The 27966-nt window shown below is 48.9% G+C and overlaps 1 protein-coding gene across 18 annotated transcripts in view; it reads right to left on the bottom strand.

The window, feature by feature from the left end:
* LOC116942596 (protein 4.1-like) overlaps positions 1 to 27966 on the bottom strand; it is a 128163-nt gene that overhangs the window by 17806 nt on the left and 82391 nt on the right. For 10 of the 18 annotated variants that reach the window (XM_076067233.1, XM_076067238.1, XM_076067232.1 and 7 more), the window contains 12 exons: positions 25158 to 25233; positions 24400 to 24618; positions 22146 to 22233; positions 15236 to 15388; positions 13827 to 13924; positions 12959 to 13137; positions 11353 to 11762; positions 10821 to 10889; positions 7589 to 7783; positions 2839 to 2925; positions 1666 to 1881; positions 164 to 277 (listed from right to left, as the gene is read on the bottom strand). In XM_076067233.1, the coding sequence (XP_075923348.1) occupies positions 164 to 277; positions 1666 to 1881; positions 2839 to 2925; positions 7589 to 7783; positions 10821 to 10889; positions 11353 to 11762; positions 12959 to 13137; positions 13827 to 13924; positions 15236 to 15388; positions 22146 to 22233; positions 24400 to 24618; positions 25158 to 25233 (1904 nt within the window). The remainder of the gene's footprint in view (positions 1 to 163; positions 278 to 1665; positions 1882 to 2838; positions 2926 to 7588; positions 7784 to 10820; positions 10890 to 11352; positions 11763 to 12958; positions 13138 to 13826; positions 13925 to 15235; positions 15389 to 22145; positions 22234 to 24399; positions 24619 to 25157; positions 25234 to 27966) is intronic. The other 8 variants (XM_076067229.1, XM_076067226.1, XM_076067227.1 and 5 more) reach the window with 8 other exon arrangements.

Consider the following 27966-nt stretch of genomic DNA (forward strand, 5'->3'; position numbering starts at 1 on the left):
GGCAAAAACACGATGAGAGAAGAAGGCAAACCACAGGGACGGCAAGGGGGCAAAGCGAATCGGCGAATTCCGAGCGCGAGTGAAGCGACCGTCGTGAATGGAGCACGACACGAGCAGGCCAACACGATGGGGGAAGGAAAGCGTTGATTTGTAAAGTAAAGACCTGAGAGAATTCAACGGTCTCAAGGAGGTCGGCAAGAGGATGTTCAGAAGGAGAGAACGTGAGATCTTCCTCGGCGGGGGATGCGTCCACCTTAGCGCCACGAACGAGCTTACTCTATTACCGGTCAGAGACACAGCACACAAGCCACAGAGATGGCTCAACTGCACGCGCGCGGGGGGGGGGGGGTTTACAGCGCGTTCGTGTCACCCGCAAAATCCTCAGTTGGGGCTTGGCTACGATGGGGATGGTTTCGTTTCAATTGTATGCGTTTGGGTGATTTGCGTTGCCTTTCTTGTACTTGGCAGCACTGTCATTTGTTGTTGTAACGTTCTTACCCCATCCCCCTCTCTACTGGACATGTGGAAAATAGCTTTGCACCAACATCTGATCCCTCCAGTATGAATACGTATTCTGTTTCTGAAATTGCGATAACCCGGCAGCATTATCCATCGGCGTACAGTCGGGCGGCAATGCATAAGCATCCACCCATTCCGTCCTGCAGCTTCACAATCCCAGGATTAACCACCGCCGAAATGCTGTAAACGTGCGACGCATTGATTTTTTTTCTTAGCTTTCTCGCAGCCCAGGGAACAGTGCACGTAATTCAACGCAGGACTGACAGACAAATACACAATCCCCACTTGCTCGCGACACAATCCGTCAGCTCGCCCCACCCACAACCACACCACCCGTAGGCCACGCTCCGGATAAGCCGCGTGCCGGCAATGCACCATACGACGTCGATTGAGCCCCATTCGGCAAGCGCAACGGTGGCTTCTGTAGCGCATCCAGGGCCGGATTAAGTTTGTGGAGAGCCCCGGGGACTGTTATAGTTATTGGTGGGGCCCCTCTTTGTCCATCCAAATCCTTACATTTATCGTTTTACAGCCAACACTTTATTTGATCGGTCAATGCGGCCGTGTGGCTTGAAGGGAAATGTCATAAATACTTGTTCATTGTACATGGAGGTACAGACATACGAAGGAGATGCACTATCTGCTTACTTGTTTTGATATTCATCAAAAGCAAAGCAATGTATGTTTTACGGCGGGCCATTTTAAAATGAGGGCGCCATGGTGGTGAGATGTTAACTACCTCGCCTGGTATACAGAGGTCGTGGGTTTGATCCCGACCCAGACGCCCGTATCTTTGGAGATTGCATATTCTCCCCGTAGCCGCGTGGATTTTTCTCCGGGTCCTCCAGTTTTTCCCTCCACATTCAGAATCAACGTCACGCGTTCAGTGTTTGACTGCAATACATTTCCACGTGATGATGAGCCACTTCGCTGAGCTACCGTTTGTGGCCAGGTCGCTTCTGAAATAGAGCCATGCAGCTTCAGCGAGCGGGGGCCTAACCTGGTCAAATAAGAAGTTTAATAATTGAATTTAGTTTAAAATCCGAGTCTCCAGGGGGCCGCAGCCTGCCCCCAACCCTGAAGCCCCCTGTCGCGTTGACAAAGACGCGGGCCGGAGCGAGCGGCGAAGCGCGGGTGTGGCAGGACCTTGAGCGGGCTGGCGAAGGCCTCCGTGTCGTGCGAGCGCGCCGTGGCGTGGGTCGTGGGCGGCGGGCGGTCTAGCGCGGCGGCTAACTCGGCTGCCGCGCTCCGCAGAGCGTCTAGGGCCGGAGGGGCGTCGCCACCGTCGCCGTCATCGTCATCGTGTGCCCGCTCTTCCACTTTACACTGAGCATTCTCTACCAGGACCCAGTCCTCCAAGCCCTGCTTGTGTCGAGCAGGTAGGTGGGCATCATGGGACAGAGGAGGAGGAAGAGAAGAAGAAGAAAACACACAAGATGCACAGGGACACGGAGCGATGAGGACACGCGAGCGAGCCGGCGAGAGAGCGACGGGGAGGAGAGAGCAAGCGTGAAGCTTCCTCCGTTTTGGGAAAAAAAATTCTAATATTCATGCGTCAATATAGGTAAATTGTACGTGCACACGTGCTGCCTGCCCTTTCATCAATCCACTGCTGGATGACAGCCTCTCCCGTGCCGTGCGGGATGTCGGTGATTATTTAACTGTAGTTCACCATACTGTAGTAAATTGTCTTTGATAAATATAAAGTTGCATTTTGTTAATATTTAAGTAAATATATTTTTCTACTTTTTAATGCTTCCTATTTGTAGCCGCTTTTCTGGTCGAATCCAGTCGAGGCTGGGTATATAGATAGTTGAGAAGTCCACCGTCTCGTTAAAGTGCCAAACGTCTTCAACGACGCACGATAACGAGCGTGCGCGAGTGTGCGAGTGTGTTCGCTTCGTTTCATGTAATGTGCGCAAAATAAGGATCTGGAGTTCAAATTTTGAACACCGAGCACAAGAAGGTGTGCAGGAAAGTGGCGGCCATGCAAAAGCACTCGGGGACATCGGGGATATACAAACGATACGTCGGTTCATCAATAAAAATAATCACGCTCGCGATGCGCGTGTCTCCGTCTGTGCATGCCGTGCGTGCGTATTCCTGCATGCGACTCATGCTGCCACTTGAGGCGTTGCAATGCACCGCGAGAAACGATCCTTGGGTCGAATCGTGACCCCTCCAAAAGTAAAAATGATTCATCGATCATTTTTGGGGAGGGGTGAGGGGGTGCGGGGATGGGGGCCTTATATATAAGGTGCATTAAGCTGCAAGGTTTAGAAGCACCGTACGTCGTGAATCTGTGTGGCCAATCATAACCTTGTTAGCGTCATCCTTCGAATGGGGAGTCTTAAAGGAGAACACAAACTTTGTCTCCTCCGTGCGATCTTCTGGAGCGTCAGACTTCTGATTCGGATGATGCGGAAGAACAGAAGAGAGGAAACGTGGAGAAGACGTAGATGAACAGTGAATAATTCACGAGGAAGGGGGAGCACACACAGAGCACTCTGATGAAGGAAAAGAGAAGAGTGAATACAAGGCAATGGAAGCATTAAAACCGTGGAAGGTGCCTTCAAATTACAAGAATTGAGGCCTCCCCTATGATGCAGCAGCAGCAGAAAAAAAATCACAATATTTGAGATGGAAAAGGATTGTAAGCCTATTACGCTAATCTGGCGATTGCAGATGTAACGTTCCGAAACCCCCAAGCACAGAACGTCATTTTCCACGTTTCAGATACACAGAATTTAAACCCCTTTGTTCGAGTTGAAGTACAGATTATAAGCTTTAGGCTGCCCACGATTAAATGCATCTCGCCATGCTCTGTAAAAAGCATGACATGGGGGGAGAGGGCGGGAGAGGGCGGCTGCGGGGAGCACGGAGAGACGCAACAATAAAAAAAAGACCCAGACACCGGCAGAAGGCGAGTAACCGGTTAGATCGCGTAAATGTAAAGGTGTCGTTAACTCTCCCAACACCCGATACAGCAGATTCGTAAAGGTCTGACACGTAAACAAACGTGCCAATTAGTTACTAGTCAGCGAACAAAGATGGTCACTGCAGCTTTCAGATGTGCTTCTGTGGCCATTTGGAGCGCTCTTCCTTCCGATATTAGGAAGCCACTGGAACTATGCACATTTAAATCATCTGGTTTGATAACTCATTTCTTTAGAAGTGATTTTTGTGTTTACTTTCTTGTCCTTCCCCCGCACCTCCGATTAGCACGCTCGGCTACGTATGGCGCAAAAGAAGTTCAACATACATACATGCTGCTTCAGCACATCGGTGCGTTGGAGAGTAAACCCACAAATGTTTGCAATTCGAGTACGACGTCCCGCTAGAAACTCCAACCGGCTTCATGGGGAGATTTTGCCAGATTTATATTTACGCGACCCAACCCAAAAACACCTTTATTATTAACAAGAATTTAGTCGCGAAAGCTGATGCGTTGGAACAGGCGACAATCGGTCTTAGGAGTTGAAATCCACGCTTGCGCTAGATCCCGAACCGCGTGAGCGGTGCCGCGCAGACCTCGGCACAGCGGCGTTGACGACGACGACGACGATGAAGTTCGCGTGACCTTTCCATGAACGTCAACGCAGCTCCACCCCCCGCCCCCCCCCTCCGGCATGGGGCAGCTCTAAGACCAGACTGACTGATAAAATAAATCGGATTTGGCGAGATAAAAAAAAAAGTTGGGTTTCAATTGGCATATTTTAAAGTGATTTGTTTTCCTTCACACTCTTAGTTTAGTTGGTTTTCATTGTTAGTTTTGTCGTCACGTTCTGACCTGCCCCTGCTGGACATCTTTGAAAAATTGCTTTATAGATCATCAGATTACTCCAGTAATAAATTAGTATTCCGATTCTGACTAAATCCACCACCAGCTTATGCTCGATATGATCGTCAGTTCGTCATCATCAACCGGGGTCAATCCACTGCTGGATGAGGGCCTCCCCCCCCCCCCGCTTCCCCACCCACCAAAGCCACGCCATCTTCCACGATCCTGAAACGTAATAGTCGCCTGAGCGCCTATGCACGAGAGCTAATTTCATCGCTCCATCTCTCCGGTGGTTCCGCTCCCGTGAGCGTTCAAATCCTTTGGCGGCTGCCACTCTGTAGTTATTCTTGACCATCGGCCATTATCGTCCCTTCTAAGCCACGTCGTGTTGCTGCCCAAGCCCACTGAATGTCCTTAAACGTTCGAATTGATGTCCCTAACCTGCGTACGTTCTCCAACACACGCGTTCCTACATTGTAATTCCACGCCTGCATCTGTCCGCGTCTTCTTTGCGCACTTGTCAGTTTCCGTTCGTGTTCAGTTAATTGGTTAATGCCGACACTCTAACGCTCCGTGTGGTAGTAGCGGCAGTAGCAATGTGGTGGTTTACAACTTGCTCTGCAATCCCAGTGGCCCCGGTTCAATTGATGGCCATAGTGCACAAACAGCGGTGGACCGCAGCCCCCGTACCTCACCTCAATATGTTCCATGCCAGCCTTCACAGGCACTCAACGCACAGCTCTACACAATTAGCCTGGTAATGCCTCGCAACACAGCTCGGCAGAGGAACACCTAGCCCAGGAGATGCATTTAAAGGCGGAGAAAGAGGGAGAGACAATTACGTAGTTTAGTCCATCTGGGCAAAGCTATGTATGTCGAACTTCTTTCGCACCGTACGGTAGCCAAGCGTGCTAAATCGGAGGTGCGGGGGAAGGACAATAAACTAAATACAAAAAGCAGTTTCAAAGAAATTAGTTTTCAACCTAGGAAGGATGAGCGTTCCAGACGGCCATGACACTGGCACACACCTTGACGACAATGATCGCAACAAAAATGTATTTAGTGGCGCAACGTGGCAAGCCACTATTAGAAGGGCGTTGACATCGAGAATAATGGCACGGGATATTTTAGAGCCGCACAAATGAGCAGGCAGCATGCTAATGAGACAATGTCACCAGTGGGGGTTGGGGTGGGTTAGAGTCCGTGACATCTGGTCCCAAAAATTACACCAGAGACAATCAGTTCACTCCAATGCTCCAAATATATTAAAATGTAAGGCGTTTGGTTTCTATGCGAGTCTGTGCGTCTCTGTGAGAGTCTGTGTATGTCTGTGAGAGTTTGTGAGTCTCTTTGTGAGCCCATGGGTCTCTTTGTGAGCATGTGGTTCTCTGCAAGTCTGTGGGTTTCTGTGAGAGTTTGGTTATGTCTGTGAGAGTTTGTGGGTCTCTTTGTGAGCATGTTGTTCTCTGCAAGTCTGTGGGTCTCTGTGAGAGTCTGTGTATGTCTGTGAGAGTCTGAGTCTCTTTGTGAGCCTATGGGTCTCTTTGTGAGCATGTGGTTCTCTGCAAGTCTGTGGGTCCCTGTGAGAGTCTGTGTATGTCTGTGAGTCTGTGTTTCTCTAGCTGGTTGGTTGGCGCAGGTCCAAAGTGATTGCTCTGCATTCAGTGTACTGAATTTACATATGATTGTCAGATGATTCAAAGGGTTTAAGAGCAGGTTATTAGAGCCTGAGACAGGCAGAGCTGGGCCTCGTTTTTCACCTCATCACACAACCATCCAGATCTGTGTGCTTATTTGTTAAAACAGCGAGACAGCTAAAAACGTCGAGTCGGTCTGTCCGAGCGAGAAAACAGGTTCCATGAAAAAAAATAAAACAATTTAAACATTTTAACAATCTCTGCGGCAGAAACGGCATTATGTACATAGACCTAATATATTTTCGTGAGAACACCAGCAGGCGGGGAAAACAATTATAATACGCAAAACAAGAACTTATGGCAAACCCTGAAGAAGTTTTGACCTCTCCGGCTCTCATCAGCAGTGCATGGCCCATCACACAATGTGCTACATTAATAGACGGTGAAGGTGTACTTTATTCCACGTCCACATGCGACCTAACATTTGACCGTCTTGTACCCAGTTATGTTCATGCGTGGACGGGGGGGGGTAATTATTTAAACGGACGCGCCAGGAGATAAAATCCAACTACTGGCGACCTCTGGATTGAACAACTATTTTATATTATATATATTCTTAGCTATAGAGCTCTTTTTAGGAAACGACCTGGCGACATATGATAGCCCAATGAAGTGGCTTAGCATGTGGAAATTTATAGCAGCCAAATACTTTAAACGCATGTTTCTGAATGTCGAGGGAAAAAACGGGAGGACCCGGAGAAAAATCCACGTGACCAAGGCGAGCACATACAAACTCCAAATATACAGCAGGCTTCAGGGTCGGGATCTAACCCACGACCTCCTGTATACCAGGTGAGCTAGTTAAAATCTTGCCACCGTGACACCCAGTGTGCTGCAAGTCGAGCGTGCTCACCGTTACACCATCCCTGCTCTAACACTCCTATCCACACAGGAATTTATTTCCCCACTCGATATTTTCCGGAATTCTTCAGGCTTGGAGTCGGGACTATCGGTGTATGGTGCCTCCCACTCGAGTACAAGATCCGCCTCGCCATAATAATAATTTATTTTTGCACAAATATATATTCCTATAACCCCACGAATGAAGATGTTCATAAACATTTGAAAAAGCAGCTGCATGGACTCGCCAACATAATCCCGGCAAGTGCAACGTGGACTGTTCAGGCCGAAACAAAGCCCTGTGTGTGTACGTGTGTGCATACATGTACGCAGTGCAGCGCAGTGGTTAGAGCACACTTGCAATATTAACCCGGTGACCCAAGTTCACTTTCCGATCATGGTCAAACTTATCTGAAATGGTGCTGGGCCTCCCCTAGGTCAACTCAGCCTTAAACGAGTACCCAGTGCGATGTATAAACATCACCACTTGGGAAACAAAGGCGGCCGGGCATGGTGCTGGCCACCCACTCTCTCGTGTGCCGTGTCCCGTGCTCGCTAACAGCACTTGCCCCAGCAGTCTTAAAAGGCTACGCAGGGGTTCTTTGGATTTGTTACATGCACGCAGTGCGTAGCCCGTCGCCGCCACCGCCGCACAAGTAAAAAGACTCCTCACGGCATTAGACACGGGGCCGAGCGGTCAGTCAGTCGGTCGGTCGGTCGGTCGGTCGGTCGGTCACTCATGCGGTCGTACCCTGGTGCCGTCCGCTGCCGGTGGCTTGTCATCGGCCTCCTTGTCCGCGGCGGAGCGGGAGGGTGAGGACGCCGCGGCCAGGCGGTGGTCCCAGGCGGGAGGGGACGGCTCGGGCGACGACTCGAGGAAGCTGCGCTTCAGCTCGCTGATGGTCGCCAGGTGCTTCACCACTTCTTCCTGCGACTTGTCCAGGCCCTGTTGGCACGACAGCGCACGATGCAACACCAGCTCCTCCCTCTCTGCACCCCCTCCACTGGAATCAACTTGCCCTGTACATTGAGCAGTCCCCCCCCCCTCCTCAACCCCCTTTAGTTTATCTCTCAAAGCCTCACCTCTTCTCCATTGCCCATTCCCTTCCTCTTCTCTCCCCTCCCCCCTCCACTCCTTCCTGTCCCTCCCCTGCCCTTTCGTCACCCCCACGTGTCCTCCGCTATGGACACTCATTCCTTGCCCCTTGCAACTGCCCCTGCCATCTGAACCGCTCTACATATTTTTTTTACCGCTTTTTAAACTCTGTAAAGCGCCTTGAGCCAAGACGCTCTCAAAATATTAAATAAGAATATGATAAATAGGCGGAACGGGGAAAGGCCTCTCGTTCTGTTGTTTCGTCGACAAAAGAATAACCTCAAAGTTCAGTCTGCTGATTGATGGGAACTGCTCGGCAAATGTTTTCCCTCGGTGTTTTGTTTCGGCAACGCAAACCCTGTTAGGCTGCGTAGGTGTTCGCGGTTGTGCTGCGTAGCGCTACAAAGTATTTTTGGGTTATCATGCATGTTATTTGGCACGACATCCGACGGACTGCTCCACGTGCCAGAAGCTTCTGCAGTTCATGGAAGTTCCTCAAGATGCTTCTGGCCACACGGAGAGAAACGCCGGACATCGTGCCAAACTGCGCACGGTACAACACAGAAATACTTTACAAAGCTATACGGCAAACGTTGTGCAAGCCTTGATCCCTCCGGCTCTCATCAGCATGGCGTGGGTCCATTAGGCAAAATGATGCTGGGTTGCCTGGTGTTACGGACCATCCGTGAACATCATGGGACGCCTTCATTAGGCGGAGACTGCTCAATTGAATAGAGCCAAATTCACACCTTGACGAACGCTCAATTCTCCGTCCAATTTTTTTATGAACACGTGCCAAAGTCTCCTGTACTGATGATGATGATAGGGGCAATTCGCCAGAATGATTAATCTTGGCTGTTTCATGGGGATTGTGAGCTTGGCCCTGTACCCAGGCGCGTGGAACGTGCAGGCAGTGCCAAAAGAGTCTAACTTTGTTTTTTGGTTGTTGTTGTTGTTGTTGCTGCTGCTATAATTAGGACGAATGAACCCACTCTTTGTGGGAATGTGTTTCACGGAATTCAACTCCTTTGATTCTTCCCGGCTATTCAAGCTCATGTTCCGAATCTCTTCTAATTCTTAATCAGGATTCCCCAACCGTAATGGCAGCCTCTTACATCATGTGCAAACTTTAGAACGTGTGTTGTTGACATTGATCGAAACAACTATTGAGCCATTAAACTAGGGTACGATGGTAGCAGAGATATAAATAACAAATCATCGTAAAGCATTGCTTTAAAGCTTTCGTGACTGCAGGGATTCATATTCTTGGTTCTTTCGGTAAAGTCACGTAGAAGGGAAACAATAAAATAATAAAAATATAAAACAATAAAATACCACAGCAAGAATTTTCTTTGTTGTGGTTTTCACACCTGATGATGATTGCTTGTGTTGCAGTCGAAACGTCGTGAGAATTTTATTATTTATAAAAAAATATTTTATTGCTTCCCTTCTACGTGACTTTACCGATAGAACCAAGAATACATTGTAAATCAGTTTTGAGGACGATAATTATAATATTTGTTCATTCTAGATTTGAAGCTTTCTTGACTGCAAGGATTCATATTCTTTGGTTTTATTCGGTAAAGTCACGTAGATAAAATAAAAAAATAAATCTTTATTTTGTTATATTTCATCTACGTGACTTTACCGAATAAAACCAAAGAATATTTGTTCATTATCAAATGACATGATCAGAATCAAATGCATTGCTAAAGTTAGGAGGGGAAAAGTAAAATTATTGAAATTTATATTGATCAGAGGAAAACAAATTAAATTTGCTCATCCTATTTCAAACGAACAAAAAAATACGTTAAAATATTTCATAAGTCACGGTGATCGTGAAACGGATGCTCCTGAGAAGTGAGACAATAACAAGCGATTGAACAGCGGTAGGCAGAGACTATTATTTTTGATGGCATCAAGATCATTTGTTCACTCGTGCAAATGCGGCGGGAAATTTATAGCCATCGTCACCGAAGGAGCAAACCACGGGGAATGCGTTGCAACCTCGTGCCGTTGCAAACACCGCGCTGATCACAGTGAGCTACGCTGCACTTTGTGCTTTCTGACAACATTTCATAAAAACGACCGCATTAAAATACTTGGAAGACAATTTTAATCGGATTTTTTTTTCCACAAAATTTCCAATCAAAGAAGCTAAAAAAAATTAAGAGCGTTCAAAGTAATGCTGACTTGTTAAGCTGAATATCCACGCTGCATGGAAATGATACGCACACAGCCAGTCCCAGGTTACTATTGTGTTGCACAGTAGCTTCTGTAGCGTTAAATTTTACGTGCCAGAATCGGCTTGCGATTTTCGGTGGGTTTCAGTGGAGTGATTTTCATTTTTTTACCCATCGATCATATAAATAACATTTACAAGCTGTAAATGTGATAAACTTGGTCTTCCTGGAAAAAACTGGGTTTGTTAATAATGCAAATATTTTGGGGTACCTCACCCCCCGAATAATCCCGCTGTTTCAAAGACACTTTGAAGATATTAAATATCAGATGGAAGTGAGATACACGTGCGGACGAGAATGCGGTACCCGATATTAATGACGAGCCCAGCCAATCATGTCGCAGTGCTCTTGATCACATGGTGGCTTGCTTTTTTTTTATATATAAATAAAACGTACAGGAAGTATTATAAGAAGATGCATTACGACTTATCACACAAAAAAAATGTCCCTCTCATTGGAACAATGTAAAACAGATCCGATTGGAATGGCGGCTTCAAATGTCCACGTGATCGAGGTCACTGGGAACACGCCGGTGGGGGGGGGGGAGGGATGCGACCCATTTATTCAGCTCCTGCGTTTTGCTCCTGAGTGACGTGGGGATTGGTTATGTGAGGTCAGGCCCATCACAGGCTCTGCATACCAACCTCTAACATTAGATTGCTATGTCTGACATACATGGTGTCACCTTCTACCCTGCTAGGTGCAGGACTCTGCTGCGGGGGGGGGGGTGGAGGGGGGAAGAGGGTGGGTAGGCGAGCAAAGAATGAGGTACAAAAATATATCGATGCTTGAAATCAAATAACCGTAAAGTAGCACAGCAAATAATATTCAGCAAAATCGGATTAAAGTTTAAACAAAGGCAATTCATAAAAATTGCAACTGCAACAGCAATACTCAACAATGCATTTGTAGCAAAATGTTGTCTAATGAATAAGTAAACAAATAAGCACGCAAACGAGAGTAGCAATTTGGCAGCCTTAACATTACGTCCTCGGGACCCTAAGCAGAAAACTTCGCCGTGACCTAAAACCGGACAGCCGAAGAACCAACGCTGGTGCAATGTCTCAACTCCTCGCTCCCTGAGAACCTGCAATGATCTCATTAGCAGGAGAAATGGAACAGCGGGGGGCAGGGGAGGTGGGGGGGGGGGCGGGGGGGGTCACAATCCCTCGTCACCTTCTCGTGTTCGGGGACCGCGCCGTCCTCCTCCCTCATCTCCGACTCCTGCTTCCTCTCCTCGCTGGCAGTGAACGTGCTATCGCTGACCACTGTCTCCGTGACGACCACCGAGCTGCTCACGGTCGCCTTTTCCTTTTCCATGAAAGTGGCGGTGGCGGCCGTGGCGGCGGTGATGACAGTGGTGGTGGTGGCGGCGGAGTGTTTGTCGGAGGCCACGTTTTTTTCGTGCTGGCCGGCCGTCTTGTCGTTGGCGGTGGGGCTGCCAGCGTCGTGATGGCCTGGCTGCTGCTGCTGCTGCTGCGTGGAGGACGCCGTAGTGGACACAGAGTAGGCGGGCGAGTCCGGGGCCGGCGCCGTCTCGGGAGCACTGACCAGCGACAGGCCCTCTTGGCTGCTCCCAATCGGCGCTGATGAGAGCCGTGACCAGGAGATAATGGGGGAGGCAGAAGAGGAAGACAAAAATAACTCTCATCTCATTAAAACCACCGCATTGATTTCTAATTGCAGATTTCTGCCAAGAAATATAATTTTAAGTGTGGCTTCAAAGGCGTGATTAATTAAATGTTTGAGAGTGCTCTGGAAACAGAAGTGTCGTCTGCTTCAGACGAGGCACGTGGATAGCATGACGAGAAACAATTGCCAGGTTCAGAGATTGAAGAAACATTTCCCTTTGTTTCAACCGTCGTGCCGTACTGTGAGATCACGGATCACATCCAGCGTGCTAACCCACCACTCCCATGGCAGCTAAACCCTATTTGTAATAAAATCGATAATCACCTGGAAATCATTTGCTCGCAGGATGTCCCAACTTCCAAATTGTGGCTGGAGCCCTGTTGATGTAACCTGGCCACGCCCCTCATTGTGACCACGTGTGCAGTAGCAATAATATTACTACGTGCCGTCTGCTTTACAGTAGACATTTATGTATGTTGAGCTTCTTTCGCACCATACGTAACCAACCGTGCTAATCGGAGGTGCGGATTAAAGATCCTCCGATGTCATTTGTAAGCACGAGGCCATTTTGTGCCAGATTTGGCAAACTCGAAAATTACCCGCATAATTACTCAACTGGGTTTACAGAGCAGCAATCAACACCCCCTACTCGAAGATTATGTCCCAGGTCTCTCGTGCAAATGAGAGACAGAACCTGGTCTCTTGAGTTCTCACCTGGCAAAAAAAAAAATCAGCTAACTCACAAATAACTAACATGAGCATGCGAGCATGAGAGCGCGTGCGTGCGTATGTGTGCATGTGTTGGCATGAATGTGTGGCGCGGTAGTGCAGTGATTCGCGTGCTTGCGCTACAAACCCTGTGAACCGGGTTTGATTCCCACTCACGGCCAACACCATTATCAGAACCGGTCCTGGGCCTCCCCAGGGATCAACTAAGCCTCAAATGAGCACCTGGTGCGATGTATAAGCATCGCCACCGGGGGGGACAAAGGTGGCCCCGGGGCGTGGTGCTGGCAAACCCCGACCCCCCTTGCGTGCCGTGCCGGTATTCGCCAACGGCACTCGCCCCAACGGTCCGTTGGAGGCGAACGTGGAGGATCTTTGTCTCCATGCGTGAGCCTGCGTGCGACGTGCGTGCGTGTGACCACACCCCCGTCGAGTGAGCGGGAGAGCGTGTAGCGCTTGCTGGAGGAGCGGGTGAAGCTGGGCGCCGGCCGGTCGATCAGGGTGCTCGCCTGCCGCGTCTGCGCCTGGGTCCGCCCCGAGTAGCGGAACTTGGAGCCCAGCGTCAGAAATCGCCCCTTGGGAGCCGGCTCGGGGGACACCAGCCTGGCGTGGCCGGGAGTCAGGGGGGGAAGGCACGACGGGGTGAGCGGGCGAGCGAGCATCACACGGCGGTCTCGTGCCGTGGCTAAAAACCGAAGCGGTCTTCAATGCGCCGACTTCCCTCGCTACTGCGATAACTGTGTGTGTGTGTGTGTCTTGAGCGTCTTTCGCACCGTACGTAGCCAATCGTGCTAATCGGAGGTGCGGGATGTTGGTGATGGTGGTGGTGGTGTGGGGAGCGGTAGTGCAACGGTTAGCGCTCTGCGCTACGAACCCGGCCACCCAAGTTCGATTGCCGCTCCCGGTCAACACTAGTGAGACGATTATCTGAACCAGCCCTGAGCCTCCCCTAGGTCGACTCAGCCTCAAATGAGAACCTCGTTGCGATGTGTAAACATCACCACTAGAGAGACAAAGGCGACCGAGTGTGGTGTTGGCCACCTACCCCCTCGTGTGCCGTGCCGGCCTTCATAGGTGCTCGCTAACAGAACTTGCCCCAACAGTCTGTTAAGGCTATACGGGGGATCTTTGTCTTTGTCTGTTGATGAAGATGATGCTGGTGATGTTGATGGTGATGATATTGGTGATGTTGATGACGGCGATGTTGATGATGATGGCGATGATAACCCCTTCATTCCTCCTCACTCGGTCCCCGCCTCCTGATGCGGCCGGGCCACGTTGCCCCGCCATACCTGAAGAAGGTGTGATGCTCCACGCACACTTTCCACAGCCGCTTGGCCGCGCGGTGGTTGGGCAGTTTGAAGCCGATGGTGCTCTCGAACTGTTCAAACTTATCACACACAAAAAAAAACATGCAAACTTGACGTGGGGGGGGGGGCGGGGGGCGGTGGCAGGGTGCCGCCACAGCCCGGCAGCGAAGCGTTCGCCGCTCGTCGCGCAGAGGGTTCGCGGTTTCAAATCCGGCAGCACCCCCCCCCCCCCCCGCCAGTCACCGCTGCGGGTTCGCTCGCCGCAATGTACGGCGCTACACCTCGAAGCGCCGGTAGCGGCAAGGGCAATTGGGGTTTGCGAGCAGCGATGTTCGGGCAGAGGCGTAGTTTTATCTGCAATCTAACGAAATAGCTCAGAGCCTTGAAAACGAGAAACACTTTCAAAGCTCGGATGTGCACTCGCGAGGAGAAATCGAGCAGATCCTGTTGTGAAAATGACGCCTGTTTGTGTTGCTGCAGATGCAAAGATTAAGGCAGTGAATAAAAATTGAGATTCACATTAATTACACACTTGTCAGAGCCGAATTAGTGTTACCTTCAACCTCATTATTCATGTGCACACCGTAAATTTAGTGGGGGGGGGGTTTTGTACATAAAACACAGCCAGTCCTTGGGCTTGTTGTTTATCAATCTTTAAACGTTTGTTAATTTTTTTTTCCAATGGCGGCTAACTTTAAGTTTTTGCTGTGTTTTTTATTAACTGCTGACTAAACTTTTTACTCCGCCGTCCAACTTTTGTTCTCCGATCGCATTTTTGTAATAAATTAAACAAAAGATGACGAGGAGTATCTTCAAACAACAACAAAGACACCGCACGTCACAAGCGGCCATGCAGATTGTAACGGTACTTCCTGCAGAGAGGACGCCAACTCGGGGCAAAAAAAAACAAAAAAAACCGAAGAAGCCAATAGCTCAGTGGGGGCTTTAACCTGGTAAGATAAAAATGTGTTGTTTTATTTGTATAAATGTTTTAAGCGATTTGTTTACCTTTCCTGTACTTTGCACTCCTGTCGTGTTTTTGCACTGTTTGGTGTTGGAACGTTCTGCCCCACCCCTACTGGACATCTGTGAAAATAAGAGCTTCACAGCTCATTGAATTCTTCCCGTGTAAATATTCCGATTCTGAAATTGTCAAACGAGGTGCCCCCCCCCCCCACCCCCCCAACCCCTTTCTCACGGAGACGAAGAGGGGGGGGGAAAAAGGCAGAGAAGAAGCAGAGCAGCATGCGGTGTGAGCAACGCGGCGCTACAAAAGGAGGGCACTTCACAGCTCGTCCGCAAATGAAACAAAACAGCCGGAGACCAATCGAGGGCAACTTAACAGGGACCCCCCCCCCCCCCCCCCCAGCGCTGCCATGCCTCCTACTGACCTCCCCGGGACGAATCTTGATGTAGAAGTTGCTGCGCTTGTAAGAGATCTTGAGAATCTTTGGCCAGGCAAAGCGGTTGATGCGCAGACGGTCTCGGTAGATGAGCAGCCCGTTTGCGCACACGCCCAGCATGATGTCCACACCCTCAGAGTCCTGAGACCAACACACAAGGCAAAGATCCCCCCCCCATATAGCCTTGAACGGACCGTTGGGGCAAGCGCCGTTAGCGAGGTGGCTATTTATGGATAATAAGGTCATAAAGCATACTACCCGGGTATGGAAAAACTGCTCCACTCTCACCACAAATGGAGTATTGGATAATAATAATAATAATAAAAATACCCAGGCAGGTGCTTAGCTTTGGGTCGGCTGATGGTAATGCCCCACCCTCTTAGTGGCATGCTCCTGGTTCAGCAGCAGAACCTCCAACTCCTTCTTAGAGTGAGCAGCAACCACCAGATCATCGGCATACATAACATGGTTGACCAGTAGGGAGCCATCCCTTGACCATACCTGAGCATCGACCAGCCTCCCATTGTATTTTTACCAGATAGAAATTCCGCTGGTACAGCCACGGAAGGTTTCTCTAACTACGTGATCGAAGATGACGTTAAATAATGTGGGAACCAGAGGACATACATGCCTGTCGCACCCCAACGTAAAACGGGGAATGGCTCTGACTCCTGGCCACGCAACTTTACCTGGGCCTGCCCAGCATCATTAAGGTCTTTAAATGATTGTGGGTGTTAAGCCAGGGACCTCAAAAGCATGAAAACCAACCCAGAGGCCTGGCCCACTGATGGCATCATAGCCCCCTGACCAGGTCAACAAAGCAGAGATGTAGGTCCATTTGAATCCCTAACACCTCTGCTGTAGCAGACGGAGAGAGAATATGGCATCCGTGTAGTATGCCATTTTCTCACTCCCCCACACTCACGCACGCACACACATACATGCACGCACGCTTGTACTCAGAGCCACACTCCGCACAAGACTGCCATTGCTCGACATTCACCGAGGACCGCTGCCCCGAACTCAATTTAATTTCACGATTGCAAGTATCGTGTGCTGCCTGTTACGCCCCTGCAGCATGGATTCGTGAGAAGCAGGTCCGAAATAAAATTCGAGCACGCTTACAATCGAGCATGCGGCATTCCATCACGGCACAGCGGTACGCCACGGAGAACACCGACGTGAAGGATTGGCTGGGCGGCATGTCAATATTCAGTCGGCTAACCGAGAGGACCGCACGCAGTGGGAGAGAGATGTGGCAGGGCTTTGCGAGGAAATTGCTCAGACGGGCAATGTGGGCGACGCGGAGACCGCACAGCCTCAGTGACGCGGGCTGCCGCCACCACCGCCACCGCCGACATCCAGTGGGAGGGCGGCGCGCCAATCCGTGGCAGCGAGACGGACGCATGTGGGCGTCGTCGAAAACAAGTCGCCGTCTCGCGACTCCGCGCGTCGGTGGAATGGGAAGACCGATGAAATGACGACGGCGTTGGTTTGCGCCTTTCTTCCATTCCTTCCTCCATTATTAATCCCCAATTTCAATGGAAAGGTGTTGTGCTCATTTACCCAGGAAAGCATCACTGAGTTACGAGAGGATCCTGCTAAGCCCTCATAACTAGCGGGGGGGGGGATGTTGCTGCTGTTTGTCATCCCAATCGAGTCATTTGCAGGTCGGTTTTTTTCAGATTTGGGATTTTTTTGCCGCCAGCAGTTACATTTTATGTTTTTTTTTCGTTTTCGCTATGGGTGGAAACCGGAGAACTCGGAGGAAACCCAAGCGGGAATCTAACCCATGTCCTTCTTGTATGTATGTTGAACTTATTTCGCAACCGTACGGAGCCACCCACGTTAATTGGAGGTGCGGGTGGGCAGGGGGAAGGACAACAAATCGAAACACAAAAAGACAGTTCTAAACAAATGGCACAAGTGTTGCCAATGCGACAACCCTGCCACCCCCCCCCCACCCCCCGCCGTTTGCTTTTCCCCGTGTAATCTAAGTAATGGAAAACTACCCCTTCACAGACTGGCAGGACCAGTGCAGAGAGCCGAGTCGATTCTGGGCACTGGCCCAACCCAATTCATCCGTAACTTCCATTTTGTTTTTCATGCCAAGTGTGGGGCTCGGGCCCTCAAATGTCAACTTGTGATGCCGGTGCTTCAGAGGGAGGTTGGTGGTGGAGCGTGAGGAGTGGTGGTGAGGGGTGGGAGGTGGGGTTAGCTGGGGGGGGCACGGTGAAAGGGGACGTGCAAGACGGTAAGAAAAAGCACTTGAACAGAATTATAAACAAACAAGGCGTTCGGTGGGCTTGGAAACAGACCGTTCGAAGAAACTCCATCACGGTGCAATTTCCAAGCAATTTTTTTTAAATTACACCCAATATCAAAAAATATATAAATAACTTGAACACAAATAAACTGCACAGGTTATTACCCAATAACGGCCCACCCCAAAAAAACCAACAATCTGCAATCCACCGACAATTGACAGCACGTACAATAAGTTTTTGCTCGATAGTGCATTGCGATTTCCTGAATGGCTACGGACAGAGTCAATAAATTCCCTTCTGTGCACATGTCAGGTGATAAACACCACCACCTGTGCGATGGGACGCCACCCGCCTGCAGCCAACTGCCTCTTCCGATTAAGTCTCACCGGCCGTGGTCGGTTGGTGGAGGGTTCATAAAGACACAGCTTCGGTCAGGTCGTTTGCGTGGCCTAACCCGTAAATCTATTATGGCTATGAAAATCTACATGTGGGCGCCACAGTGGTGAGACGTTAACTACGTCGCCTGGTATACAGAAGGTCGTGGGGTTCGAGCTTAACCCTGACGCCTGTGTATTTGGAGTTTCCTATGTGAACGCTCGCATCTAACCGGCCCTGTAGTGCTCAGGGGGCGGGGGGGGGGGGGGCTGGATGGGGGGTGGGGGGGGGGCTAGAGGGGATGGGCTCCTCCTGCTGAAGGTTCAGCTTCAGCGTCCCTTCAGAATGTTCTGTGTCAAGTTGTTTGATATACAAACTGTCTGCAACAGTTTGGAGGGGGGTGGCTGCATGCAATGCAAATGTTGCGACCAATTAAGCAATGGACCGTAGCAGCTTTTCCTCTTTACACGGGGGACGAGAGCTGCTCGGGAAGAATGCACGATAGGCAACATCAGATCGTATTGTTACTCGTCCTCATTGCGGTCCTTCTGTTGTCTTTCCCCCTGCACCTCCGATTATCACGGTTGGCTACTTTCGGTGCGAAAGGAGTTTAACATACATATGTACATTCCATTTAACGTTTAACATTCACGTTCAAGTTTGCTTGACATAGTCCCATGTCATATCCCCTCTCTCCTGAGCATATGTGGCATCTTTAAACATGGGTGTGATCTCATGTTCTTTTTGGGCGACCGGTAAAAATGGTATGCTCGATGCGGGAACACACGCACACACACACACACGCTACAACCGAGAACATTACGTCAACGCAGATTAATTTAGGACTTTAAACATGGTAACGTCAGAGAGAGGAAAGTTCACAGAGCAGTAACGGTTAGCTCGAAGTCTCACAGAATTCTTATTTTATTTTAATCACGGTTGCTGAGCTCAGCACCAAAAGGCTCCCATATGCCAAGTAGTTAAAAATGCCACGTGACACATACTGCAGCTGTACTAGGTAATCATTTATATTTTTTTTATTGCATTGAGCAAGGTTGTGAGAATTTTTGAATGAGCAACTGCTAGAGGGAAAGTCGACACGGGCGTGTGTGCGCGCGGGTGTTTTGTAAAAAATTTAAGTGGAGAGCGGTGGTGCTGTAACCGCGCTGCACTAGGAACCCGAGTTCGATTCCCGCTCATGATCAACACCAGTGACGATTATCGGAATTGGTCCCGAGCCTCCCCTAGGACGACTCATCCTCAAATGAGTACCTGGTGTGGTGTGTAAAAACATCACCAATGGAAAGACAAAGGCGGCCGGGCGTGGTGTTGGCCACCCACCACCTCGCGAGCCATGCCGGCCTTCAAAGGTGCTCACTAACAGCACTTTCCTCAACAGTATGTTAAGGCTATACGGGGGGATCTTTGTGTGTGTGTTTTATACAGTTGCTGAACACGGGCCCAAAGGTCTAAAATACGAAGCCGCACAGCAATAAATAGTATAATACAGTGAGGGAAAAAAGTATTTGATCCCCTGCTGATTTTGTACGTTTGCCCACTGACAAAGAAATGATCAGTCTATAATATTAATGGTAGGTTTATTTGAACAGTGAGAGACAGAATAACAACAACAAAATCCAGAAAAACGCATGTCAAAAATGTTATAAATTGATTTGCATTTTAATGAGGGAAATAAGTATTTGACCCCCTCTCAATCAGAAAGATTTTTGGCTCCCAGGTGTATTTTATACAGGTAACGAGCTGAGATTAGGAGCACACTCTTAAAGGGAGTGCTCCAATTCTCAGCTTGTTACCTGTATAAAAGACACCTGTCCACAGAAGCAATCAATCAATCAGATTCCAAACTCTCCACCATGGCCAAGACCAAAGAGCTCTCCAAGGATGTCAGGGACAAGATTGTAGACCTACACAAGGCTGGAATGGGCTACAAGACCATTGCCAAGCAGCTTGGTGAGAAGGTGACAACAGCTGGTGTGATTATTCGCAAATGGAAGAAACACAAAAGAACTGTTAATCTCCCTCGGCCTGGGGCTCCATGCAAGATCTCACCTCGTGGAGTTGCAATGATCATGAGAACGGTGAGGAATCAGCCCAGAACTACACTGGAGGATCTTGTCAATGATCTCAAGGCAGCTGGGACCATAGTCACCAAGAAAACAATTGGTAACACACTACGCCGTGAAGGACTGAAATCCTGCAGCGCCCGCAAGGTCCCCCTGCTCAAGAAAGCACATATACATGCCCGTCTGAAGTTTGCCAATGAACATCTGAATGATTCAGAGGACAACTGGGTGAAAATGTTGTGGTCAGATGAGACCAAAATGGAGCTCTTTGGCATCAACTCAACTCGCCGTGTTTGGAGGAGGAGGAATGCTGCCTATGACCCTAAGAACACCATCCCCAACGTCAAACATGGAGGTGGAAACATTATGCTTTGGGGGTGTTTTTTCTGCTAAGGGGACAGGACAACTTCACCGCATCAAAGGGACGATGGACGGGGCCATGTACCGTTAAATCTTGGGTGAGAACCTCTTTCCCTCAGCCAGGGCATTGAAAATGCATCGTGGATGGGTATTCCAGCATGACAATGACCCAAAACACACGGCCAAGGCAACAAAGGAGTGGCTCAAGAAGAAGCACATTAAGGTCCTGGAGTGGCCTAGCCAGTCTCCAGACCTTAATCCCATATAATATCTGTGGAGGGAGCTGAAGGTTCGAGTTGCCAAACGTCAGCCTCGAAACCTTAATGACTTGGAGAAGATCTGCAAAGAGGAGTGGGACAAAATCCCTCCTGAGATGTGTGCAAACCTGGTGGCCAACTACAAGAAACGTCTCACCTCTGTGATTGCCAACAAGGGTTTTGCCACCAAGTACTAAGTCATGTTTTGCAGAGGGATCAAATACTTATTTCCCTCATTCAAATGCAAATCAATTGATAACATTTTTGATATGCGTTTTTCTGGATTTTGTTGTTGTTATTATGTCTCTCACTGTTCAAATAAACCTACCATTAAAATTATAGACTGATCATTTTTTTGTCAGTGGGCAAACGTATAAAATCAGCAGGGGATCAAATACTTTTTTCCCTCACTGTATATTGTGTAGTGGTTGAGTGTGTGGATGAGTGAGCGAGCGAGTGCGTTTCTGTGACCTGCAGTATGGTCATTGAACACGGTAGGAATGAGACCAAGCAGCCAGTCTAGTTGACCGAATCCTCAATATGTAGGTTGAACTTCTTTCGCACCTTACATCGCTGAACCGTGCTAATCAAAGGTGCAGGGGAAAGACAACAAACTAAACACAAAAAAGCAGTTATGAAGAAATTCGTTTTCAATCGAGATTTAAAAGTGCACAGCTCTCAGTGGCTTCCTAATATCGGAAGGAAGAGCGTTCCAGACGGCCGCAGGAGCGCATCTGAAAGCGCGCGAGGCGGTGACCGTCTTTGTCCGATGGCTAGCCAAAAGCTGCTGCTGCTGCTGCGAGGATGACCACCGGAGTTGTGCGTGATGATGGTTAATGCTCCTCGACGAGATCAGCAAGGTATTGCGGTTCATTTGTGGCAAGCACTTTGCGTGCAACGAGTGCGACCTTTTAACGCATTCCTCAGGCAACCCGAAGCCATTGCAGCTCGGCGGGCACTGGGCGGACGCGGGCGGAGGAATCAATGAGCCAAGGTCGCGGTAACAGTAACTTTGCTAGCACCTCCGATTAGCGCGGGTTAACTACGCACGGTGCGAAATAACTTAAACACACATATGTACAGAGGAGTGTTAAAACTAATAGACTGTTTTTTTTTATTTTAGCAGGTAAAGCGTGCTGAGCTACGTAGCACGTTTCAGAAGCGACCTGGCCACAAACAACAGCTCAACAAAGTGGCTCATCACGTGGAAATTTACAGCGGCCAAAATACTTTTAAACGCACGTTTCTAAAGGTGGAGGCAAAAACCCGGAGGACCCCGGAGAAAAATCCACACGACCACGGGGAGAGAGAAAACAACGCAAACTCCAAAAACGAAGCGGGCGTCAGGGTCGGAATCTAACCCGCGACGCGACCTCCTGTATATACCAGGCCAGGTAAGTTAACATCTCGCGACCGCGACGCCCGACAGCGTACAGCGTCCTTCGGGCGATCGGAGGGCGTCGCACGTCTAAGTTTGCCGTGCGAATCATCCGAGTCGCGTCGCGTTGTGCCCGAGCGCGAGTGTGGGAGCGGGTGGGGGGGGGGGGGGTGTCACCTTGGCATGGTGGAGGTCCACCCCGTACATGGACAGCTTCTTGGCATTTTCCAGGAAGTGAAGCTCAGCCTCGGCCGGCGTCATTCCTCTGTCGGCGTCATACAAAGAGGGGGGGGGGGGCACGCAGTGGAATGTCAGCGGGCTCGGCGACGTACGCCGCGATGAGAAGTTCGGCGTACGTCCTGGTGGGCAAAAGGTTGCGGAGGCGCAACACCGCAACGGCAAGCGCACACGCCACCGCTGGCGGAAGGGCCTCAACCCCGCAGCCGGAGAGAGCTCTGGAAAGATCCGCTTCTCCAGGGCAATTTTTCTGGGTCTGCTCTTCCACGCTGGCTGGCTGCATTGTCTTGGAAGAGGCGGGAGTTGCCCACGCTGCATCCCCGCCAGAAGCGACCCGTCAATTGATTAAACTGTAGTAGGGTGCACCTATTTGTACTGCTGGGGGGCACAGAGGCGGAAGTGGGTGGTGGTGCGGGGGGGGGGGGTTATGAAACTTTCGCTTTTTTTTCCAACTTGCGTGCCGACGGACGAAATTAAACCGTAGACCTCCGGATTGCACCTCAGATTCGCACGGTCGGCTACGTACGGTGCGGAAGACGTTCAACACGCGCACGCGTTGCTAGTCCCGTGCGCCGACTATTGATGCTGCGGCAGCGTGGCACGAGCAATGGCTAAACTCGGTGGAGGACAGCAACGGGCCTGTGACGGTGCACGTATCACTCAACGTCTGTTACCGATTCATGTCCTCACGATACGCATGTAAAATCACACAAGCAAGAATCAATAATGATTTGATTCCTATATAGGTGATTTGATTCCTATATAGGTGTGTGGGTGTGTGGTGGAAATCATTTCAGTGTTTTATGCCAGATGTCACTATTATTTAGAGATTCGTATCCAAAAACCCAACAGCCGCGTTTCTTTTAGATTCATATCTAGACTTCGGTGTTAATATACGTCCGACATTTAGTTCGTGAAACTTTGTGAAGTAACAAAAGTATGCGTTTAAAGTGACTTGGAAGCGCGCTCCAGTCACACTTCTGCAGCGGCGTCCAAATAAAAATTTACGGCCATCACAATGAAGCAAGATCACTTACGGGGTGCACGAAGAGCAAAATCGAAAGCCGTATTTCTCATTCCGGATTTGAAGTTTTCGTGACTGCAAGGATCCTTGGTTCTTTCGGTAAAGTCGCCCCAAAACGTCGTGAACGCATTTCTCACCAACGGAGTTTCTAACGTGCGTCGGCAGACCCGAGAGACGTGGCCTCGCAAGGCAACCCCAAGATGAGTGGGTGGGGGGGGGGGGTTTATTCAGGCTGCAACTTCCCCCATACTGGAACATCCTCAAAGTGTTTTTATAGCGTCAGCAGGTAACAGGGGCAAGCTGGGTGGGCCCTCAGGTGGCTGTGTCGAGGAGGGGGTCTCACAATATGGCGATACCACAATATACCGCACGGTATATGGTGCACGGTGATAGCATCGTCCATTTTGCAAGGTATCCCTCTTTACTGAAAATGTATTTGTGAAAGAGTACTCGGTGCGGAAATCAATGGTGGTTGTCCTACGGATAAAGTCGCCCCTGCCATAGGATTGTGGAATTTCCACCACTGGCTTGAGCTATATAATCCACAACACGTCTATTTTACAGCATCACAGCTAAAAGCCTATAGTCCGAGACAATTGAAGTGGTTCATTTAAAAAAAAAAATATGTTAGTTTTAACATTTTCTTTATAAGCTTTGGAGATTGTAAACTTGCAGTGATTACAAGATTTACAACAGGCTTAAGTCGCCTTTATTCCCGCTGGAAGAATATCAAAGCACAATTGAATTCTCATTCGCCGTCATTGGTTCATTTAAAAAAAAAAAATGTTAGTTTTAACATTTTCTTTATAAGCTTTGGAGATTGTAAACTTGCAGTGATTACAAGATTTACAACAGGCTTAAGTCGCCTTTATTCCCGCTGGAAGAATATCAAAGCACAATTGAATTCTCATTCGCCGTCATTGTTCTACATCTCACACACCGCTTTGTTGTTGTTATTGTTCAGCGTCATCGTTGTCGCTGTTGTTGTCATTGTTACTCGCCACCACCCAGCCTGGAAAACCTGGGGGAATCTGGGAAGTTTCTAGTTCCACCTCTGCCGGCGACAGCCGCGGAGAGGCCCACAGATCACGCGTAGCGTGGGGGGAACGTCGTCGCGATCCCCCGCCCTCACCCCGCCTGCCGCCGCGCCCCCGGCGCTCCGTCGCACACCTGTGCGTCTTGTGCAGCTCCACGACCTTGTCCTCGAGCTCGCGCGTCTGGTTGGGCGCGAAGCGGAACTCGGAGACGTAGTCGCCCGCGTGCTCCTCGGGGTCGAAGTCGCCCAGCTCGGCCTGCACGGCGTACGAGCCGAGCAGAGCGTGCGTCACGAAGGAGCAGGGCAGCCGCCCCCGCAGGATGTCCTCTCGCAGCTGCAGGCACAGGTAGTACCTGCGAGGGGCGACGGAAAACTCCGATGAGAGGGGTGAATGTACCACACGCGTGCGCGCGCGTAGAAATTCTTTCGCGCCGTACGTCGTGCAACCGTGCTAATCGAAAGCTCTCGCGCCCATTGCCCAGGCGATAATGTGTTGGCTATGTAGCAGACGCAACAGCTTTGAACAATGACGACGTGGGAAAACCAACATGTGAAATGCATGGAATGTCAACGTGCGGCGGCCAAACGGTTAATGTACCACGATCGGCGAACATCATCATTTACACGCCGTTTTCTACTTATTTACATAAATATTTCATCGCGCTCATTTATTTACCGAAAGATTATTAACTTCAACGTGCACAGGTCAAAATATACAGGGCATATTTCCCTAAAATATGATAAGCTACACTTCATCTCCGATAAACTATTTTGGCCACACCATACGCTGTGTATTTTTTACGTGTAAAAAAAAAAGGTGACCTGTTTTTGCTGCATAGTGCTCAATATTTGCGGTCGTCACGGGCTTTCAGAGGGGAAGGGATTCTCTCACCTCGTGATGTCTTCGCTCAGCTGCGAGGGGTCAGGGGGATAGAACTTCACGTTGAAGGAAAACACCCAGGGACCGCCTGAAACCGAGAGAAAGGCTCCAGTCAGGCACGCTCCACCGCTGGTACGCGAGGACATATCAGTTCGGCATTCACATCGCGAGGGTTGAGACAGGACTCCCATGCGCTGGGTCGTTCGGCATGACACCCTAAACTATTTTTTTTTATTTTACCAGGTAAGGCCCACTGAGCTGTGTAGCTCTTTTTCAGAAGCAGCCTGGCTGTCACAAATCATAGCTCAACGAAGTGGCTTATCATCGTGTGGAAATTTATAGCAGCCAAACACTCGAAACGCGTGTTTCTAAATGTCGAGGGAAACACCCGGAGAAAAATCCACACGACCACGAGTAGAACATACAAATTCCAAATACACAGCAGGTGTCAGGGGTCGGGATCCAACCCACGACCTCCTGACACCGTGCCGGATGTCACGCGGCACAACCCGGCAGCACATGGAGCGAAACGTTGGACAACGAGACGAGCAGCATACCACAGCGACACAACCCCGAAAGCACCAAGGCAGCAAGGAGGAATGGTATTACAAATTAAGGCAGACTTTAATGTCTCATATATTCCATCTCAGGAGGGAAAATGAGAGTAATTTCTTATACATTTCTTTATATATATGGCTGCGGCACGTTACATTGATATTTACGTGTACAGCATGAAAGCCCTGCAAGACCAAGCATTTCAACCTTTGTTTTGTAAACCCTGTGATTTCTGAAACCCAATATTTAAATTCGCCGAGGATTTTTGCTTTCATTCCTTGTGCACCGGTAATGAACAGAGCCCAGCCTATAATCATCACCTAGTTTTCCAGACGAGAGCATTATGAAAGTTTATATGCCATTGTTGAATAAAAATAAAAACAGCAGCATGACATTAAAAACAAATAAGACAGAGTAACGTGGGTTGCTGAGAGTGTTTTTTTAACGGCAGGTAATCGAGCAAATCATTTTAAAATTACAATTTAAGGACAATATTTAACAAGATGGGAAAAGCGGTGTAATATTCGCTTGCATACATTCATTATTTATATCTGGCCGCTCATCGCACAACCGTTTAAATAACCGATCTGCGTTCTCCAGCAGCCCCGCGCTCACCGGCGCGTGGACCTTCCCCATCATCCTCCTTTCCCCTTGCTCAGAAAAACACATCACAAGTCCAATTACGCTTAGAAAACGTACCAATTAAAGGGCAGAATGTGCATCGCGGGCACGCAAGCGCTCGGCAATAATCGCTCGCCGGCAATAAATGGAAAAAGCCCAAGAAAGAGGTGCACGGTCGGACGCTAATTATTTGTGAGTCACTGCAAACGCTGCCTCCTTACCATTAATTGCTCTTCAGACTGATGTGATTGCATGAAGAGAGGCCATCTTTGGAATCATGTTTTCATTTTGCGCAGTTTTACAATCAGGTAACACTTTTTTTTTACCTTAAAAAAAAACACATTTGTTGAGTTACGTGAAATACCAGCTGTCAAACGCATTATTATAATGTTGTCAATGGCCAAAAAGTTACACGCCTAAAAGTATTCACGCATTAAATTGCGGTGGCACATTGGTTAAGTGGTGACGAAACTATGAAACCGGTGACCTTGGTTCGTATTCTGGGCCGCGGCTAACAGCAGTGGCGAGTGATACCTGAACTGCTTTCCTGTGTCACCCACCCCATTCCCCCCTCCTTTCATTCAACCCACGATGACCAGCTTGGTGAAGTATGGTGAAACAATCCACAATCCGGCAGTCAACTGTGAATTGTGACAAAAAGCAGTAAATTACCATTTACGCTTTTAATTCACACGTGAGCGAAAAATGTGTCAGCGCCCATCACGTGATAAAATAATCCGCTACTGCGGTTCATAGTTAGTTATAGTTTCATAGTTTTATTTATTTGGTATAGCCCCGTGAGCCATTCGGCTCTTGAATCGGGTGCAACCGCAACAAACAAAAAAACAAAAACATGAACAAGAAAACATCTTAAAGTGACTTTGTGTATGTGCAAACAGAAAATCCAGGAAAAACATCAAAATATTCCTGAAATAGCACCGTACACCAACGCTGTGTGCAAAAATCCCAGTGGGATGTAAGTCAAACAACAACAACAAAAATACTTAGATTAAGGCCATCAGTCTAACTCCGTAATACAATAAACAAAAACATGGCCAAACCAAAAAACTTTTAGAAATCACCAAAATAAAGCCATAAATGCAATGTAACAGTGATCATAGGAACTGTGACCGAATTTTTAACAATAAACTACATAAATAACATGTAACACCAAACCGTAGAGCCACAGCTGGCTGCATGAGTCACTCCACAAACAACAGGAGCATCATCTTCTTTGGTTCTTTCGGTAAAGTCACGTAGAATGAGAATAAAATAATAAATTGATAAAATAAAATAACACAATAATATTCTCACGACGTTTCGGCCACAACACAAGCGGCCTTCATCAGGTGAAGGGACGAGACTGTCTGGTAGGACAGCGCTGGAGTGAAAGAGCCACGTTCAGATCACGACCTTTAAGCTGTGTGAGAGGAAACAAAGCGCATTGACAAAGGAATTAGCATATAATTTAGCATTGAAATGGCTGATTGATTAGCTTGTGACTGGTCACAGAAATAGCTATGTTAAAAGTTAAAGCATACACATCCGCAGAGGCACCCCTTAACAAAGGAATTAGCATAGAATTTAGCATTGAAATAGCTAAGTTAAAGCATACACATCCGCAGAGGGGTGCCTCTGCGGATGT

The sequence above is a fragment of the Petromyzon marinus genome, chromosome 15 (assembly GCF_048934315.1).
Source record: "Petromyzon marinus isolate PM22_M1 ecotype Great Lakes invasive population chromosome 15, UKy_Petmar_22M1.pri1.0, whole genome shotgun sequence".
Lineage (NCBI taxonomy): Eukaryota > Metazoa > Chordata > Hyperoartia > Petromyzontiformes > Petromyzontidae > Petromyzon > Petromyzon marinus.